Below are 20,091 nucleotides of genomic sequence, written 5' to 3' on the forward strand. Positions count from 1 at the left end.
TATTTTAATGGATTTGGCTGTTATCATAACATAATGATCTTCAAATAAAAGTATCACAGTTTCATGAGAAGTATTTTAATGTTGAGTGCAATAAGTACTTTATCTTAGCTTATTTGCATAGTATACATGAAGTGGTCTGAAAATTTCTCAAGCTTACTCATTATTAGCTGTTGTATGGGCAAGATTTCTTTTCTCCAAAAATGATGCTCTTTCGTAATAATTGGTGTAAAATTGCATGACATTTTGTTTGTAGAGTTTGTATTAGTAAGCTAGGTAGAGCAAAAGTTGTGTGCATTTCGTGAAATGGAGAATATTTAGTATCATACTTTGAGAAAGTTTCTTATTAATGACAGTTTTGCTCGAAGGGAGAATCACACCAACTTAAAAGTTTGAAATAGTACGTTTAAGTTGTTTCCAATAATTAATAAATGAGCAACTATGTTGAACATGGCCCTACTAACCATAACCCATCTGACCCATGTGAAAGATATCTGGAGAGTGTAACACTAGGTTTCTGATATGATTTTGAATGATCGACGTACGAAAGTGGATGAAATCTCTGAGTTTATAGGAAATGGCGTTGGCTGAGTAGCATTTTAGAAGTTCTGACCTCACACAATAAATTTTATTTATGCGGCATTGAACCAAGTGAAAATGTCTGCTACTCAAAACAAAAACTCCTTGGAATGTTCCAGAGGAGTTTCGGAAAGAGAATATGGATGGCAGTGTAATGTGTTAGGAGAACCTGGTTGTGAATGCAGATTATAAGTCGAGGGAAATATGGAATATGAGTATGCCAAAAATTTTCTTATGCATATAGGAAATAAATCCGCTTACTCAAGATCCAATTATGGCATAGTATTGAGGAAGTAGATTCTTAAAAATTAAAGTTTGAAGAGGTCTGCCGTATAACAGTAGATTCATTGACAACAATAAGAATTTTCGAGGGATTACGTATTTCTTACTTGATTCCTTAGCAAGATATTTCAACCATTGATTCCGCTGTTTAAAATTACCTGTGAACTATAAAAAGTATAAGTAATTAATGTGGTAGTGCGCATTAAAAATTATTAACAAATACAACCTTCCTATTCTAATCCTTAATTTTTAGAGTTCACAGGGATTCAATGTGCTCTATTAAATGTTTAAAAACACTAGAATAGAGCATTTTATTATTTATATTGATTTTAAAATTTATCTATATTATAAGTGTAGATAACCTTCGTGTTCAAAGTGACAGTAAACTTAAATATGAACATATTCTTTATGTTTGAAGCGTTATATATTACCTGTGATTCGTCCAATGTCTGGAATTTCTTTCCCAACATATCCAGCTATATATGCTCCTATACCTTCCCCAACTATGTGAACATCAAATGAGTTTAAGCTAAGGTTTTGCTAAAGAAAAGAAGGAAACACAATTGTAATTATAATTTTGAATCATTCAGTATTTGTTTTTCTTTTTTATTGAGCATTGAGTACAAAAATAAGAAAAATGTTAAGTACTTTTATTTGACTATCAGTATTTTGCAACCACTAAGGTTAAAGTTTATAGTGGTTTATCAAATGAGGCATTGTGTGAAACGTTGATATAAATGCATGTCTACTTTGTCAATTCATATAAATACATGTCCCTTTTAGAATTATCGGAAACAATTACGTCACCATTACTGTTTCCCTGCTTCTTTGAAGTATGGTACTCATCCATGTAGTTTAGAGAACTGGTTCCTGGAAATGTCAATTATACGTATTACAAAAAATAAATTATCTGGGATAAATTGATTTTGAAAAAGTATTTCTTAATATGTTAACATCAGCATTATATATATTTTTGGAAAACTTAACCTCAAGAGACATATGCCAGTTAAGTCAGCTTAGCTGGAGCGCTCACTTCCCGCTGGAAGTTACTAAATACATTGATGTCCATGTGTGTTTATGGTAGACTGTTGGTTTCCCTGGAGTTGTATCTTTCTATCTTATATTAGTTGTGTTGTATTAGAATGAACTGGGCACCAATTGATTATATTCAAGTTACAAATGAATTACAATGTCATAATAGTACACTTAGAATAAATATGATAGGCTGAATTTTGATGCCAGCACAATACACTTTTTGTTTAGAATAGAATTGATGAGCCAGAAAAAGGACAATTGTTAGAGTGTTGCAAATGTGTATATATATATATATATATATATATATATATATATATATATATATATATATATATATATATATATATATATATATATATATATATCCAGAGTAATATGGGTGAATTGTAAATTTTATGACACTTTCCGGTCACCTAGTGACCTTAGGCATTCTTTCGGGCTCGTCGATCTGATTTCTATTCACGTGGAGGGAGCATTGAAAGCATTATGGCGGTTCATATTCTACCTTAAACTGTAGCTCTACTTTCATATAGTCTCGTTGCTCAAAAAGAGACAGTGCACTTCATCGAATTGAATGACTCCTTACGATGGTAATTGAAAAAAATCTTAAATTATTTACAAATGTCACGTTAAGGTATTAGCTTATTTTACCTGTAGAGTATCGATAAACCGTGCTAAGTCCAGACCGACAACTCTTGCGTCTGAAACAGCATCTTGGTAACTAAATCCACTATTCCAATAAACAAGAATGACGTTTGCGTTTTGATATTTCACAAATTTTTGTGCGATTTTCTGCAAAGAAAACAATCGTGTATTAAGAGCATGGTTCTGATTGAAATGTATTATACGAAAGCTTAATAATAAGGAAATAATTTGTCATTTCAAATAAGCAAGGTAAATTACTTTTGCAACAAAAGGTTTGCACCGTTACAGAGCAGTTCTCTTAGGATATGACACGTACTCAAAGTTTATTGAGAAGTACTCCCCTGTAAAGTCTAGTTGTCCATTCATTAGTTGAACCTTTTTACTTTTATCACATTAATTCAAGTAGTAGTACAGACCCCCCTACCGCTTAATCGCCCCTGTCTCAGGACCATTGTAACTGACACGGGGTCAAAGATCTAGGATACCTAGAACAACTCCTCTATATTTTAGCAAGGGTAGCTCTGTTCACCCACTAAATTTCGAGAATGGGTGTAAAGGAGACGAACGGTGAACGTTCCCAATCCTTTAATTTCTTTCCGATGGGGCCGAAAAAAGCACTGGGTCCGGTCGTTCCACCATCCAATTCGGTAACTAGGTGTCGAAATGGCAACTTGTTGGTATGAAGAAGGCAAATGGGATGCTGCAGGTCCTTTCCTAGGAATCTTTGTATCTGACTTATCACGCCCTTATCCCATCCCGTGTTCTTGGCTTCACCATCGCTGCCGACGGCCTCAAGACTTGACACATCATACTGGTTCTTCTCTAAAAGCTCCAATATAGAGTCAACAATATCCTTGCCAGTACCTGACTTAGATGTGGCATGACCCAGGTATTCTGAACCGGGCTCCGATAGAACTGTGATATACTTTTCTGTAACCTCTCGTCTTCGTTATTTGCCGTTAATTTTTTCTTGCACAAGAATTGTATCATTGTTTCCGTCGAAGTAGATACTTGTAATCGCCCGGCCTAGGTGAGCCTTTTCTTTCTGGATCTTCTTACCTAGTTTATCTTTATCTCTTCGTACCTTAGATCTATCAACAACAAGATTTTTGTCCTCTGGCGTTATGAGTCTCATGTCCTGAAGTAGGACCGAAGTGATCAAAGCAACCTGTTTGTCTGCAGCTCCAGTTCTGAACGCTGCCTCCGCTGTAGTTTGAAGACAAATGCGCTTTAACCTATGTTTCCTTCTTCGTCGCGCCTCGAAGTCAGATCCCGAAGTGCTTCCACATTCAACAGCTTCGCTGGATTCCGCTGACGACGCCAGTATCTTTATCCTGTGCCTATGCCTAATCCTACTAATTGATGGACTTGATTCAACACTTCCAGCATCTTTCTTCGTAGTCTGTCCCTTAAATCTGCTCACTTTACGGGAAAACAACTTCGATAGATTTGCTTTCTCGGAAATCAATGTTACCAGTGTTCATTTTCTGTGATGTTCTCTGGTTCAAAAGAAACTTGAATTCTCGTTTTGGAGTCTTACGTGTCCTCTCACAGTTGCAATATTCGGCGGTTTTGCATTTGCAAGTCGCAATATCAAAAAGAGACTTTTCCGCGTGTGCAACAAAACCTGCACGAAATGTTGCTACTTGTCCTTGTCGACTGAAATGTTTTTGCTTGGTTGGACACTTATTATAAAATGTTTTCTGGATGTCAAAAACTCTCTTTTCTGAAACCACAGGAAGCTTGCTAGTAGTATGTATACCTAACTTCTGGCGCATTTCCCCTCCACCCCTCACTGTGCACTTTAACACAGAGGGATAACCCAAAGTGAGATTGAATATGCTTTTATGACATTTAAAATCATAAAAACTTACATCTAAAAACTTACAATCTAAAACCTTACATCTAAATCTACAACTCTTCTAACTTATACTGACCCCATGGTAGGGTATTGATCCCATTTTTAGAACACATCTCTTATCGTCTACACAACTTAAAGCTAACTCATTTACTTCTATACTGTTCAAATCGTGTTTATAACTTCTAATTAAGTTCATCTTCTTATAATACTCCGTTTGACTAATCAAGCAGTCCTTATATTCGTTAAAGGTAAGTTCTTTATACACGACACTCTTTTTAACGCCTTTAGCTTTCTTACAACACTTTTCTTTATCGAACTTACCTTTAAAGTCTTTATCTGTTAAATCTATTTGAGGTGCTTTTATACTGTACATCTTACTTCTTAAACCTACAAACTCTTCTATGATTGATCCTTTAATCTCATCCTTCATCTTACCAAGTATTTTCTTATTGATCTGTGGTATGTTGTATCTATTGTTTTGAGGGTAATCACTTGTATCGAAGTAATCAATATAATCTTTCATATCTTTGTACGCATCTTTTGTTTGAATGTGGTAAATGTAACTATCTGTGTCTGTGTAACATATTTCTATCTTGTCTTGATACTTTGGCTTCATCACATTATATTGAAAGTCATACATTAAATACTTTGAAAGATCTAATATACTCATTCCAACATATATCGGTTTGTTAAATGTTAGTTTGGTTTTATTTAATACTATCGCACAAAAGTTCTCTGTGTAAATAGTTCTACTTTTAAAGTTTGGTTGAGCAATTAGTTTCTCTACTCTAGATGGATCACATTCTACTTTTATAAGCTTACATCTTTTTCTAATATTTTCCATTGTCTTCCCGAATACACTGTTGTTCATCAGCTTATAGAAGTCTTTCTCAAAGCCATTTGTTGCTTTTGTTCTCATTTGTGTGTTTAAATCTATATAGTTCTTTAACCAATCTGATTGCCCAAACTCTATTACTCGATGTATCTTCTTAAGTTTTAATCCAAGTGATAGACACTGTTTTAAGTTTCGATAGTGAATCACATATTTCTCTTTATCATATAGAGTTGTTAATAGCTTTGATTGTTTTGAACCAGGTGGACATATATTTTGAAGAGCTAATGGGTAGTCTTTATGATAGTCATGTAACTCTTTTGGATATTCAAGATCAACTTCTAGTATGTAACCAGTAGTATAATTATCAGGTATGCTTGCGAAATCGGTTTCATTTATCTCTTCCTCACTTAACCATCTAAATTCCTTATATCGTAGATACTGATTCATTGCCCATCCATATAGATTGTTTGCGTCTAAGTACATTAGGTAAGAATCATTTTTGTTCTTATCATAATCTTCCATGTATTTATTATTTGCTTTTACATATCTTTTGGAACATTGACTAATACCACCTCTTATACCTTTCTCTATCATCAATACCATATCATAATCAGTTAGTAACTCTAGTTTTATATTTGTTATCTTTAAGATTGCATCCCAAGCTAAACCTGGTGCTGTCATGTACCATGCTGGATCAAGACCATAAGCCTTAAGACATGTCTCTCTAAAGTTTTCAAACACATCTGCTAATAACAGGACATCAGTTTTTAGATATAGATCATGGTATTCTCCGAGGTTATTAATTTTAAATGTCTCCCATACTTTCTTTGCATGCTCATAATCCTCATCACTAATATGTGTGTTAGTTAACTTGCTGAAGAGTGCTTCTTTTGATGGTAACTTTCTCTGTCTAAACTTATTCCAGTCACTAACATAATCATACGGGTAAACACCTTTTCTTATTACAAGTCTGAATTGTTCTTCACTAGTGTAGAAGTGTTGTGTATGAATCATTTGTTCTCTTGTTAGGTTTGACGATAGTTTATTTAAACTGCAAGCCATAAATCTATATGAGTCTATGAATTTTAATTTGATGGTTCCAACATTTTTACTGAATGATATATATCGTTCTTCGTTATTAGGAATTAAATCTATTTGCTCTTTATTACATCCTAGCTCTTTAATAAACAAATGGGAATCATATCCTGTTAGATTATGTATAATCACTGGTACAAACTTAGGTACTTTCACTTTTAGATTACAATTATTACATAATGCAGCTACAAACTTTCCAGTTATGTGATCGTGATGTTTAACTTTATGATTATTTGTAGTATACATTACTTTACAGTAAGAACAGTGTGTAGACTTATTGAATTCTTTTCTCTCCTTACTTGTTAAAGGTACTTCGTTATTCTGTTTATATATATTCGATATCTTTTTGGCTTCTTTCTTTAACATACTTATGAACTTCTTAGCTGCATCTTTACCTCTATACACAACAGGATTTGTTTTAGTTTCATCGCTCTTTACAATATAATAACAGAATCCAGATGGTTTATGTTCTTGATATTTCTTAGTATATGATTTATTTTGTGAATAGCATTCATTACAACCCATAACCTTGTGTAGTAGACACTCAAAGTCAGCATAAATCACAAATGGCATCTTCATCGTATATTGGTAGTTCTTAAATTCAACGTATGTATTTTTTGGTGGCATTTCTATTTTAACAGCTTCGTGACTAGAACAATCTTTCTCATGTCTATCTAATGCACCTTGTGAGTAGAAATATAACAAACATCTATCACATAAATATTTTCGGGCTCTCCACTTAGTCATTTGACTGCTAACTAACCTACTCAAGTCTTTTATCCAACAGTAGTGTGTTTTATTTTCTTCTTTTACATATAATAAATTAACATGTGTTTGTTTTTTGTTTTGAGTGTGATATAAAATGTAGACCATGTATTGCTCGTTGTAGGTATAAACGTTAATTGATATATCAATTATTCTTTCAATTTTTGGAATATCACTTAGTTTTACTGGAAAATGAATATCTTTTAGTTTAGATTCTAAATCTATGAACACGTGCTTATATTTTGATGGTCTTTGGGGGTCTTTCTCAACAGGATGTAATGAAGAAGAAATCGCATATAAGAAACATTTTTCATCCATGTTCTTTACATTGATAACAACTTTTTTCGTTTTAATTGTATCTGGTAGTTCTATGTATGATGATCCTTTATATGGTGTGTATTTATTAAGTGCTAATTCTAAAAAGTTAATATTGATAAGAGCCCAACCAGAACCTCTAGCTTGGAACTCATCTATTCTTGTTCTTAATATTTGTTTTGCAGTAGTTATAAATTCTTTTAAGTTGGTTGATTGATGCACTTCTCTATTATTAGTGTTGAAATAGAAGGTCTGTTTTTCTTTTCCTTTCTTATATTCACAGTTTATCAAAAGATTAACTTTCAATGAATTATGTTTCTCTAAGCTGATGTTTATTCTATTTATTAAAGCTTTCGATGTTGAGGTGATATATTGTTCTAGAGGATCGTGTTCTTTGTAAGTTGTTATAAATCTCCATGTTTCTAGTCTTGATTTGAATGCTGTGCTTTTAAGTTTTACATCGATTGGTATTGATTCAACTTTGATTCTTGGTTCTTCAATTACTTCTTGTTTAAATGGGAATATATTTCTAATCTGCCTTCTGCTTTGTTCATCGTCATATTGTTTAAGAAGGTCTATCGGTTCTGCTTTTCTTAATCGGGAATATCTTCCGATTCCCCTCTCTTTATATTGTCGTCTTAACTCTACTACAGTAAATTTATTATAATTACTCATTTATTATATAGAAAATCTTCAATTTTTATCTTCACCGGGTTATTTCAGTTCATTTTCATTTGTCCTAGTACAACGCTTAACATTGTACACCCCTGCCATTGTCTACATATTACGCGTTGTATTAGAACAGGACTTTCATGGGAATACCCCATCAAAGTCACATATACACATATTAAAATTAAATCATTTTTGTAAACTTACTCATCATCATCATAATCATCACTACCATATTTATATTCATCATCACTACTCAAATCAGATGTTTTTTGCTGTGTTATTAATAATTCTTTTTCCTTTAACAGTATTTGCTTCTCTAGTAGTGCTGCTAAAAGTTTAAGATCTTCATGAATAAGGCTAAGTCTATCATGTAATAAATCAAATTCTTTCTCCATATTTATTATATACAAAACCAACAAAAATGAAATAAATTTTAAAAATTTAAGAATAAAAACGAACATGACTACTGCTAAGGAAATATTATCTTACAAACGTGTATTTGATTGTGTATGTAAATATTTAGATATTGGTGGTTATAATGATGAAGACAAAATAAATTTTAGCGTGTCCATAGGTATGTTAGATCATTTGTTCAAGAAAGCCACTAAAGAAAACAACTCATTTCTTACACAAAACATTCTCTATGCGAACGTTATGAACTTGTCTGATGAAATATTAGATTCACTGACTGATGAACAATGGCTATCTATAGGCTATGATGATTATGAGGGGGAATATAACTATGATCACATTACAGAAGACTTCATACGTAAATATCTGCAGAAAGTTAATTTGATTGAAATATGTTTATGGAAGAAGTTATCGGAAGAGTTTATAAGAGAATTTGCAGATAAAGTTGATTGGGAGATTATTTCAGGAAGCCAAGACTTATCAGAAAACTTTATAAGAGAATTTGCAGATAGAGTTGATTGGGGCGAAGTATCGTATAATCAAAAGCTATCTGAAGAATTTATTAATGGGTTTATAGATAAAGTTGATTTTCATGCTATATCTTATAAAAACAAACTCTCTGAAGCCTTTATACGAAAACATGCAGATAGAGTTCATTGGTGGTGCTTATCTGGAACTCATCAATTATCAGAAAACCTTCTAAGAGATTAAGCTGACAAAGTAGATTGGGAAATGATTTCAAAGTCTCAAAATTTAACAGAAGAATTTATTGTAGAGTTCAAAGACAGAGTTCATTGGCATAACATTTCAATTTATCAAGACCTCTCTGTAGATTTTATATATATATTTAGACATTACGTAGATTGGAGAGCCATAATAAGAAAATATCATAATAATCCCGATTTAGGTGGTATATTGAATTTAGCATTCGATGTTACAACAGATGGTTTGTTTAACGCTTGAAATTGTACTTTGATGGATTAAACCATAAAAGTCGTAACCTTAATTATCAGATAATAACCTATCATACAAGCGATCTATACTGTTAATCAATTCTTCTTCTGATAGGGGTGTCCAAAACTCATACCCCTTACCTTTACGAATCTCTTATACTCAAAAACAAATCAACAACAAACTCGTCGTCTTCTTCATCAATATCCACATGACAACCATACGAAACAACACAGCTGTATTTTTCTTTGACTTTGTTTAGGAGGTTGACTGAGTTTGGATCTTTGGTTTCTGATAACACTGACATGCTTGGTACTTTTCTTTGAGACACTGAAGTCTTGCTTTGATGTTGCGCTGTTGAACCCTTCCAACCCAATATTTGTATGACTCGTAACGTCGAACCTGATCATGTTTGTCTGTGTCGTACTTGTCTACTATGTCTTGAAGCTGACCAGCCGTGAGGTTCTTTTTAACAATAACTAGTTTGTGTATTTTCCCCGGATCTTCTGTATGTTCGGCTGCTATGGTCTTGAGTTCTTCGTCGAATCCTTAATTTCTCCATTGATTGCTCAACTTCTTCTAATCTGGTTAGTAATTTTTCGTTGTCTTGTGCATATTGTCTAAAGTCTCGAGTGAAGTAATTGATAATAATCCGGTTACATTTAAGATAAAACTCAGGAGAAAGCCATAAAGATATAGCAAGAATTAATTCCTTAGTTACGTATTGACCAGTTATTTTCTTTGTTAACCCATCTTTATTATCCCCAGTTACTTCGTAGCCGGCGCCAGATATCCCGCACTGGCTTTGATTTATGTAAGAGACCAACTCTATGCTACGTTTGCTACATTTCCAATCTCTGAACCTTTTACCAGCACTCTGACACAACTTGGTAGCGTTAAAGTATCCAGTGTTCTTATCTATAACCAATTTAAAATCTCCAAACAGACCATACCAATAATTGTCTTTAATCTGTTCATAACAAATATCGTTTAAACTAAGAGGACTATCCATAGTACCCATATTTATTATATAGAAAATCTTTATTTTTAACTTCATTTTCGTGGGGTCCACCAGCACTGGACCCCTTTCAAACATGCATACGTCGCTTCTTTGAAGTGGTCTATATCTAGACCGCTTATCTTTTCTGAAATGAGCTTGTCTTCTGATGTTTTGTTTTGTGTCACGATGGTATATTTTGCAACCGGAAAATCTTCCGTTCGGGAGTTTCTTTGTGTTTCTTCGTTAAACGCGTGTATTCAGTGCGATGGCTTTATATAAGAAATTAACTCTTTAGATTGTTTATTTCGTTACCAGCTAGTTTTACTGTGTAAGATGAGTTTCTGAAGTGGCCGGGTTTGTAAAATGGGTTTTACAGCTCCCCAGCAAACTGGGAAACTAGGTTTCTCTTATAATAATCCAATAAATCTTTTGAGTGTTTGTTTTGTAACCATGAAGTTTGTTGTAGTAGACCAGACTCCTTGATGAAGATTATATGTTGTTGTGGATTAAGGCGGGTCCCCGTTTCGAGGACCTATATTTGTTTGTATGTAACTTTGTTTTGGAGCGACCCCTCGTATATGAGGAGTCGCTTATTTTTTGATAATTTTCACAGCTCGAATACGAGCGCTGGAAATATATGTTATGAGGCATCGTTTCGCTACCCCCTTATCTCATTTAAACTATCCTTTTATGGAATAATAACCATAAAAGACAAACATTTATATTTACACTACAACATTACTTTTATCTACCCAACTATTATGCGAATCATCAAACCCTAGCCATTTAACATATACTCTATCACCTTTCTTTCTCAACACCTTTTCTACCAAGTATTCATCTTTATGCCTCGTCTTTAATAGTTCTGGTTCGTAAAATCTACCTTGCACATCCTCTTCTTCTAAATCTTTAATTCTATATGTAGGCGGATTAGATGGAATAACTTCACTAATAACAAATACTTCTGTTGACCAATTAGGTGTATATCCTTTCTCAAATAACCCTTTCGACTTACTTATACGAACATGATCACCTAACTTGTATTTGGGCTTAACACGCTTATATTCTTTTTGATACACTTTCTCCAATATTGTTTGCTCATTTTTCTTATTAACTTCTACAGGCTTTAAACCAATTGTTCTATGAATTTGATGATTATACTCTTTAACTAGTGTTGGTAATATCTCTATCCATTTATAATTTCCTTGTGTTGTGAACCTTTTCCACATGTTCTGCTTAAGTGTTCGATTAAATCTCTCAACAACAGAAGCCTTCTTACCGCTATAGGTTGAGTAGTGATTAATCTTATTTTGATCCATCAACTTCTTAAACTCTTTATTGTAAAACTCTTTACCTTGATCTGTTTGTAAGTTACTAGGTTTTCACGTTCTTAATATGGATTCGAATGCTTCTGTAACATTCTTCCCACTCTTATCTTTAACAGTAACAGCAAACGCATATTTCGAGAACACATCTATAATCGTTAGCAAATATTTATAACCTTTATTGATTTTGGAAACGCCTTTTAATACTCCGCTATCCATTTCAACAAGATCAGCTTGCCAAAGATCATCGATACCTTTTATAACTACACTTAATCTGTCAAAGTTTTTTCTAGATGGTTTGTGAATTTCTTCTATAATGTCTTCTCTAACACCTTTACCTTCTTCTAGTCAATCAGGCTTTTTAACGAATTGAGTTTTAGTAACACCACATACAGATCAAATACCTTTCTTTAGATATCTTCCATTCTTTGTTTGTTCAATTCTAATAGTATCTTTCTTCGTATCTGTCGATTTCTTACACTTAACACAATACATCCTGTTTATTATATAGAAAATCAATAACTATCGCTGTTTAATATTATGCTATCAACATTCTCACCATCATCATCACTATCTTCGTCTTCTCTTTCTACATGCATAAGAAGCAATAGTAATTTACCATGTTTCAGATCAGAACCTTTAGATGGTCTAACTGTCAATTTATCATTTGTATGAAAGTGCAATGGAAAAGTTTCAACTAGAGAATCATTTAAATATATATCTATATAATACGTATTGTAAGATGATTCTATATGCATTATCCTACCTTTATAAAGAAATTTGTATGCGATAGATAGATTATGTATTAAAAAGAACGGAGTTTCAACATTTTCTGATATCAATCGACTATGAAGCTCTATAACATAACTCCGTTTGATGAAGTTAAGCTCTTCTTTCAACATAGCAATATCTTTTCTCACAGCTGTATTATCTAACTCTGATGTCATTTTAACATTACCAAAGATATCCATATTTATTATATAGCAAACGTCTTTAGGAAAGCTCTCTTTCTATGTACATTACAACAAACAATAATTGTCCTTCTTCCATAGCAGAATTTTTATTTGGTTTAATCGTAATTATATCGTTCTTCTTAAAGTCAAAAGGTATCTCTTTAACCAAAGTATCACCCAAATATATATCTAAAAAGTATTTATCCAAACTTAATTCCATGTGCATTATTTTCCCATTATAGAGAAATTTGTAACCGTTAGAGAGATTAAATATTCTAAAGATTGGCTCCTTAACGTTTTTAGCTCTTAATCGATATAGTAGAGGTACAGTTTCTTTCGCATAATCAATTTAGTAGTATCCATCCTAATCTTTTGAAAATCTTCTTTCTTTATGTATGTGTCTTGTAACGTTTCTAATGCATCTTCAAATCGTTTTCTATCGTTCTCTAATTGGGCTTCTATTGATCTAAGTTGACTTACGCTAACAAGATCATTTAAATTCTCCAACAATTTTAATTTTTTCACTAATATAACATTATCTTTTCTATCTTTAACATTACCAAATATATCCATACTCATTTATTATACATAAAATGCCCATCCTAATTTTTCAAAACATTTCTTTAACATCTCTATTTCTCTAGGTGAGTGTTTAAAATCAATATCAACATGAACATCGTGCTTTTTCAACAGATGGTACAATACACATTTCAAGTTAATAAACAATACTCTTTTCGGATACAGCTCCCTAAAGACCTCGTGTAAGTTTTCGAAATCGTTAATAAGTGTTTCTTCCATACGTTGTAATTTTAATGGTTTTTGATCGGTAAGGCGATAGTGTATTAAATAGACATCATCATAATATTTTGTGTATTTGTTTTTCTTTAGTACTTCTAGAACATCTTTTGTTGATATTAAATCTCTTGGTATATCTCTAAGTTCATTATTTAACACTTTGAGCACCTCTTCGGGAATAATTCTATCCTGTAAAGCTTGCAAACGAGATAGCTGTAACTTAAATCTTTTTATAGTATCATACCATGGTTTTCTTATACAAACAGCTTTCGTTTCTTCACAAGTACTGTAAACCCAACCACTCTCTACAGAACAATCATCACAAATGTATCTACTCATACCTTTTGCTAATGACTTACTACCACAATTACTGCACTCTAATGGTCTAGAGCTATAATTTGACAAGTTCTTTAAGGTAATTATTGGGCGTAACTTTTCCAACTCTTCTTCCGTGTACAAAAATTTTGGTATTAACATTTTCCATAGATCAATAGCATTATATACGTTGTTTTTATCTTTTAAGTCTATCTCGCTAACATCCTGAAAATACTGATAAAAATTATATCTATCTAATGCATCTAGTTCATCTTCATGCTTCTCAAAATAATCTAAAAATCTATTGTGTATAGCTTCCATATTTATCTTAAAGCAAAACTTTTATGGATATAAGCCATAAAAGCACTTAATCATTTTTAATCATATACATAACATCACTAAAAGAATACCCTTGATTTAGAAGATTTAAAACCTTAACACAAAGATGACCACATGTAACTGAATTAAAGTCTTGTATTCGTTCATCATTGTAAAAGAAGTTTTCGGTACCAAGATATTGTACCAGTGGTTTAGGAGGAACACCACCATAAGAATCGAACACGTACTTTATGTTGTTATCTTTCCAATAGCATATCCAATGAGTACCAATCTTTTCTGATTTATCAAGGTTAACTATACCACACTCATGTACATAGGGTTTTTGTGGAAGTTCATCACTCATAAATACACCTCTAAATCGTTTTATCTTTAATTCTTTAGCCAACCTCTCTATATCGAAGTTGGTCAAGGGTTTTATTTTTTTTGGCGTCTTTGGTTTACCTACTCCCTGCTTTTCTTCCATAGCCATATTGTGTCTTTTTTGTTCTTCAAGTTCTTGTTTATTCTTCTTAGCATCCAGTACAGTTTTAGTAATCGCTGCTAAAATGGCTGGAATTGTAAAGATAAAACCGCCAATATGCTCTTTCTTAATCTTTTTCATTTGTGCAGTAGTTAAAGTTAAATCCATTCCTTTACCTTCTTTAATTTTCTTAGATTTATCGCTAAGTTGTTTCTTTGTTAATACATGATCAATATTTAGATCCTTTAGTTCGTTATAAGGAACACTAAACATACAACCTTTAATAGAACACATCTTCCTATTTATCTAAGAGAAAATCTTGGTTTGTAAAAGTACAGTTGTTGTAGCTCCACCAAAATCAATTAAGGAATCATTCTCATCTGTTATCCTTATCTCAAAATTATCAACCTTGTCTTTGTATATAGGGAAAAATAATGGATAAGTAGGTTCGTAAATAATACTATGTTTGAACTCAGCATCTGTTTTAAATGATGCTAAAATTCCTGTTTCTCTATGTGTGTATTCTGTATCTTTAGCAAACATGCCATCTGCTATATTACAGTGAACATTTATAGTATCAAACGGATGAAACTTTGGCAACTTACTTCCAATATGTGTTTGTTCTTTTCTAAAACTTCAAAAACATTAAACCCGAGGACAGTGCTTATACTCCCAATTGTAACATCATTACTATCAGTTTCAATTTTAACTCTATTTCTTAAATGATCTTCTGATAATGTTATGTTGATGGATTGAGATTTTAAATATTCATTAAGACTGTTTAAGCTGTATTGCCCTTCTGGTATAAAAACTTGTCTATCACCATATGAGAAACTGTTTTTTTCTGTTGTTATGTTTGGAGTTAGATATGTACTGTAAAACCCAACTAGTCCTATACTTAAATAGTTGCTCGTGTTGTCTAATTCGTAATGGAGTTTCTTCTTTAAAACAGAGGTATCACTCGTTATCTTAAATAACTTAGCCATTTATTATATAATAAATGAACGAGTTTGATTTACCTAGAGATATTCCAAGAGAGAAAGTAATCAAGTTAATAGAAGATGTCATTCAAAAGTTAGAATACAGTTTAAAGAAGAAAAAGAGAAAACTACGAATTGTTAGATATGCATACTACACTTTGATCACGTTGTCGGTTATACTTTCTGCAACAACTGGGTTTATTAATATTTTTATACCTGTAACAATTTACTCGATATTAACAACGTCTCTTGCAACTGTAAGTGCTATAATAACAGGTTTGTCTTCGAAGTTAAACATAAGCAAAAGAAAAGACGAATATAAAACCATTGTCACTTGTATTAACTCATTTAAAGAACAGTTAGATATGATAATAACATTGAATGGTGAAATGGATATCGAATATATGAAACATACGTTGCTTAAGATCAGAGAACAACATAAAGATATGAGATAGGCTATGTAAATACAAGTCAAGCCCTTAAAAACAATGTAACACCTGGAGACTACAAATGGTGTCCGCATTACGGACACCCAAATGAACAACCTCACACAACCTTCATCAACGGGTATATAGAGATTTTAAGGGTGAGCAAAACGCTCACCCTACAGTTCATCCTCAAATTGTTTGAAAGGGGTCCAGTGCTGGTGGACCCCAACGTGGGGCGGTGAATTGCCGCTCTTAACTTCTGAAAAATTTTTCTTATCTTCTTCGTCTACATGATCTTGGATGGTGTTTCTAGGTTGTGAATACTCTAAGACAAATAAGATCATAAAAGGTGATGATTTTCTCTATAATAAATGAGTAAGAAAACTATTAATTGGGATGTGAAAGAGATGATAAAAGAAACAACAGCTAAGAAAAGAAATGGAGAACTTATACCTGATGATGTTCGATGCCTTATCGTGGGTCCGTCGGCGTGTGGTAAATTTTTTTGCTATTTAACTTCTTATTACAGCCAGGTTGGTTAAACAATAATTACTTCTACATATATTCTAAAAGCATGAATCAGCCAAAGTATGAGCAGTTAAAAGATCGATTTGAAAAGGCAGAACTAAAGTTTAAGAAGCAAATAGCAACGTTCTTAAGCGGTAATGATTCTATTGTGCCTATTGATGAATGTGAAGGATACTCTGTTGTTGTGTTTGACGATTACATTTTGGAGAATCAAGATACTGTTAGAAATTACTTTACAAGAGGTAGGCATAGACATTTAGACTGTTTCTATCTTGCACAAACATATTCAAAAGTACCTAAACAGCTTATAAGAGATAACGTTAACTTCCTATGCATATTCAGACAAGATGATACTAATCTTAAACATGTGTATAATGAGTTTGTTGGAGGAGATATGTCTTATGATAAATTTAAAGAGATGTGCTCAAAATGTTGGCAAGAAGATTATGGTTTTATAGTAATTGATATGACAAGGAAGGTAAACAATGGCAAGTATAGGAACAAGATAAAACACTTCTTAAACGTTTGATGTTTATTGAAGTTCTTTGACGTTTATTGACGTTCTTTGACGTTTATTGACGTTTGTTCGTTTTCTATACAATAAATGGATGAGAAAGAAATTGATAAGAATATTAAGTTGAAGGAGTTCTTGATAAAGGGCTTCAAATCTTGGAAGAAAGAGAGAGCAGGTATATACGATAAATTTAAACACAAGAGCAACCTGTAATTGATGCTATTCAAAACTTGGGAAGTGAGATCAAAGAAGTAGCAGAACAAAATAAAAATGTAATAACTGAACTTGTTCCAGTTGCACATAAGACGGCTTCAATAGATCCTAGTCTACTAGAAACACCTATAAAGATAACTTATGATAGTTCTCCATGTAGTAGTGATACACCTATAGCGAGAGAAATAAAACAAATAAGAAAACAAATTAAAGACAAAGTGGAAGGAGTAGAACCTTTAACAACAACACAGTCATTTGGTAAGATTGCAACAAAATATTATAGTAAAAGAAATGATACTGTGTTTGGAATAAGAACTGTAGAAGAAGATGGAAAAATAATAAATAAGATAGGAAATTATGAAGTTAAAGTGAATGGTGATGATTTGATAATTAATGGTAAAACTTATAAAGGAACGGAAGGTCTATGGGCATTGTTAACGGTGAATACTAATAAAACCATCGAAAATTATGACGATGATGATTTTGAACAGTACAAGGAAATAACAGTAGAATCAGATGCTGCCTTCCAAAAATATAGCCGAGATAGAAAAGTAGCATCTAGCAGAGGTTCTAAGTACATTAATATTATCAAGCCTATTTGGGATAATTATATTAAACCATCTTTACCTCCAACTCCTAAAAAGAACACGACGCCTAAAAGGACTGGTGAAGGAATTAAACAATATACAGAGATACCTAAAGAATATATATGGATGGATGATGTGAGAAAGCTAATTGATCGGTTAATAGTTATAGATGGAGAAGAAAAGGCTGGTAATCATAACTTTTACAATGAGAAAGTAGGTATAGTGAGTATGATTAATAATAAGCTTTCACAATTTATTCCTAGTGATCCAAAAGGTATAGGTTATTTGATTAAGATCTTAAATACATTACCACCACGATTCTGGAATGATGAGAAGCTTGGAAAAGGACTAATGAATAAGATTTTAAACATGAAGGGAATGCCGGAGTTACATATACCAGGCTTCAGATTTTGCGGGCCTTTTACGAAGCTTCAAGAAAGGTTAGAGAGAGGTGATGAAGGTATTAACCCATTAGATGAGGCTTGTAAAGAACACGATATATACTACAGAGACAATAAAGATACAGAGTCAAGACATATTGCGGATAAGGAACTAGAAACTAAAGCATGGAAAAGAGCATTTAGTAGTGATGCGCCAATTGGTGAACGATTAGCTGCTTTTGGGGTTGGTACTGCTATGAATGCTAAGGTTAAGTTGGGATGGGGATTATAAGTTTTTAATTGTTATTATGTATGATTCTTTTATGGGTATACCCCATCAAAGCGTTGTTTCAAGATTTTCTTTATAATAAATGGATAGTGCTGAGAGTTACGAGTTACAGAGTTTTAAAGCTAACACAAGAACATTTAATAATTAGAATGAAGCTAACAAAGATATTGAGTTTGATTTCAATGTGGGCGATGGCTTTATACATCCACACAAAGCAGATTGTCATATGACTTTTGAAGTTGTTGGTGCATCATTTGGAGGAACATTTGGTGGAAATGATACTATAAAACTTGTAGATAACTTCTTCCCATTCTTCTTTTCTCAAATTGAGGTTGGAAAGCATGGTGTTGTTATAGATAAGATTGAACTACCAGGAATAACATCTACAGCTGTCGGAACATTAAAGATTTCCAAGCCAGAAGTTGAATATCTAAAACAAGCAGGATTTGAAACGGATGATAAACTTGGTCTAAGAAAGGACTTTAGCGTTTTTTACCCATTAAGATTAATTCCAGGCTTCTTAAGTGATTATAAAGAGGGTATGTGGAAAGGTGGATTGAGAATAACATTTACAAAAGCTAACAACAATAACGATGTCTTGTACAAATGGACTGGATCAGGGGCAGCTCCTCATGATGGAAAAATAACAATAAAGAGTATGGAGATAAGAATGCCTATTGTTGAATACGAATCTAATTATGAAAACAAGTTAAAGTTGAATATTCTTAAAGAACCCAAAATCATGTTTTCATTCCATACTTATCAATGTGTTCAAAAGAATGTTACAGGTTCTTTCTTGGAGTTTGATGTTACTACTCAATTTAATTCTAGACAATTTGATATGCCTGATTTCGTAGTTGTAATGTTCCAAACTGATAGAAGTGGCAAACAAACAGCAGATGCAAGTAAGTTTGATCATTGTAAGGTAAAGAACATCTATCTTAAGAATGGGAGGAATGAGGTATTTCCAAAAGAATCAAGAAACTTAGATATTGCTAACAAGGATTATTTTAAGATGTATGAAGATTATACTGCGTTTAAGAGAATAACGTGTAGCAATACCGAAATGTACTATGACCCTAAAGAGTTTATAGATAACAGACCAATGTATGTGATTAATTGTAGTAAGAGGAAGAATGTATCGGTAAATGAGAGAACAAACATAAAGATTGTTGTAGACTATGCAGAAGCTGTGGCTGCTGATACTATATGTTATGCGATTTTAATTGGGCGAAAGAACTTTACATATGACCCTAAGAATGAGAAAGTAGTAGAAGAGTTTTAAATAGTTAACAAAATATCAACGGGCATATAGAAATGTTAAGGATGAGCGTTTTGCTCACCCTACGGTTCAAGAATCTAAGGTCCATCAGCGCTGGCCCTTTATCAGTTAGTCATAGGCGACCATGTAAGAGAAAAATATCAAAAACAGTATTCAACTTTAAAGGGTATCGAAAAGATACCCTTGCATCCTCAAACTGTTTTCATTAACGATTGTTTTATGGAAGTTTTTCCATAAAACGAAATTGAGAAAAAATGATT

At 32.7% G+C, this 20,091-nt stretch overlaps 1 protein-coding gene across 7 annotated transcripts in view; it reads right to left on the bottom strand.

Moving 5' to 3' along the window:
* LOC145669121 (pancreatic triacylglycerol lipase-like) overlaps positions 1-20,091 on the bottom strand; it is a 210,676-nt gene that overhangs the window by 44,333 nt on the left and 146,252 nt on the right. For all 7 annotated transcript variants that reach the window (XM_081737466.1, XM_081737468.1, XM_081737465.1 and 4 more), the window contains 2 exons: positions 2,545-2,685; positions 1,290-1,398 (listed from right to left, as the gene is read on the bottom strand). In XM_081737466.1, the coding sequence (XP_081593592.1) occupies positions 1,290-1,398; positions 2,545-2,685 (250 nt within the window). The remainder of the gene's footprint in view (positions 1-1,289; positions 1,399-2,544; positions 2,686-20,091) is intronic.

This window comes from Thermobia domestica, chromosome 13 (assembly GCF_964235325.1).
Source record: "Thermobia domestica chromosome 13, izTheDome1.hap1.1, whole genome shotgun sequence".
Lineage (NCBI taxonomy): Eukaryota > Metazoa > Arthropoda > Insecta > Zygentoma > Lepismatidae > Thermobia > Thermobia domestica.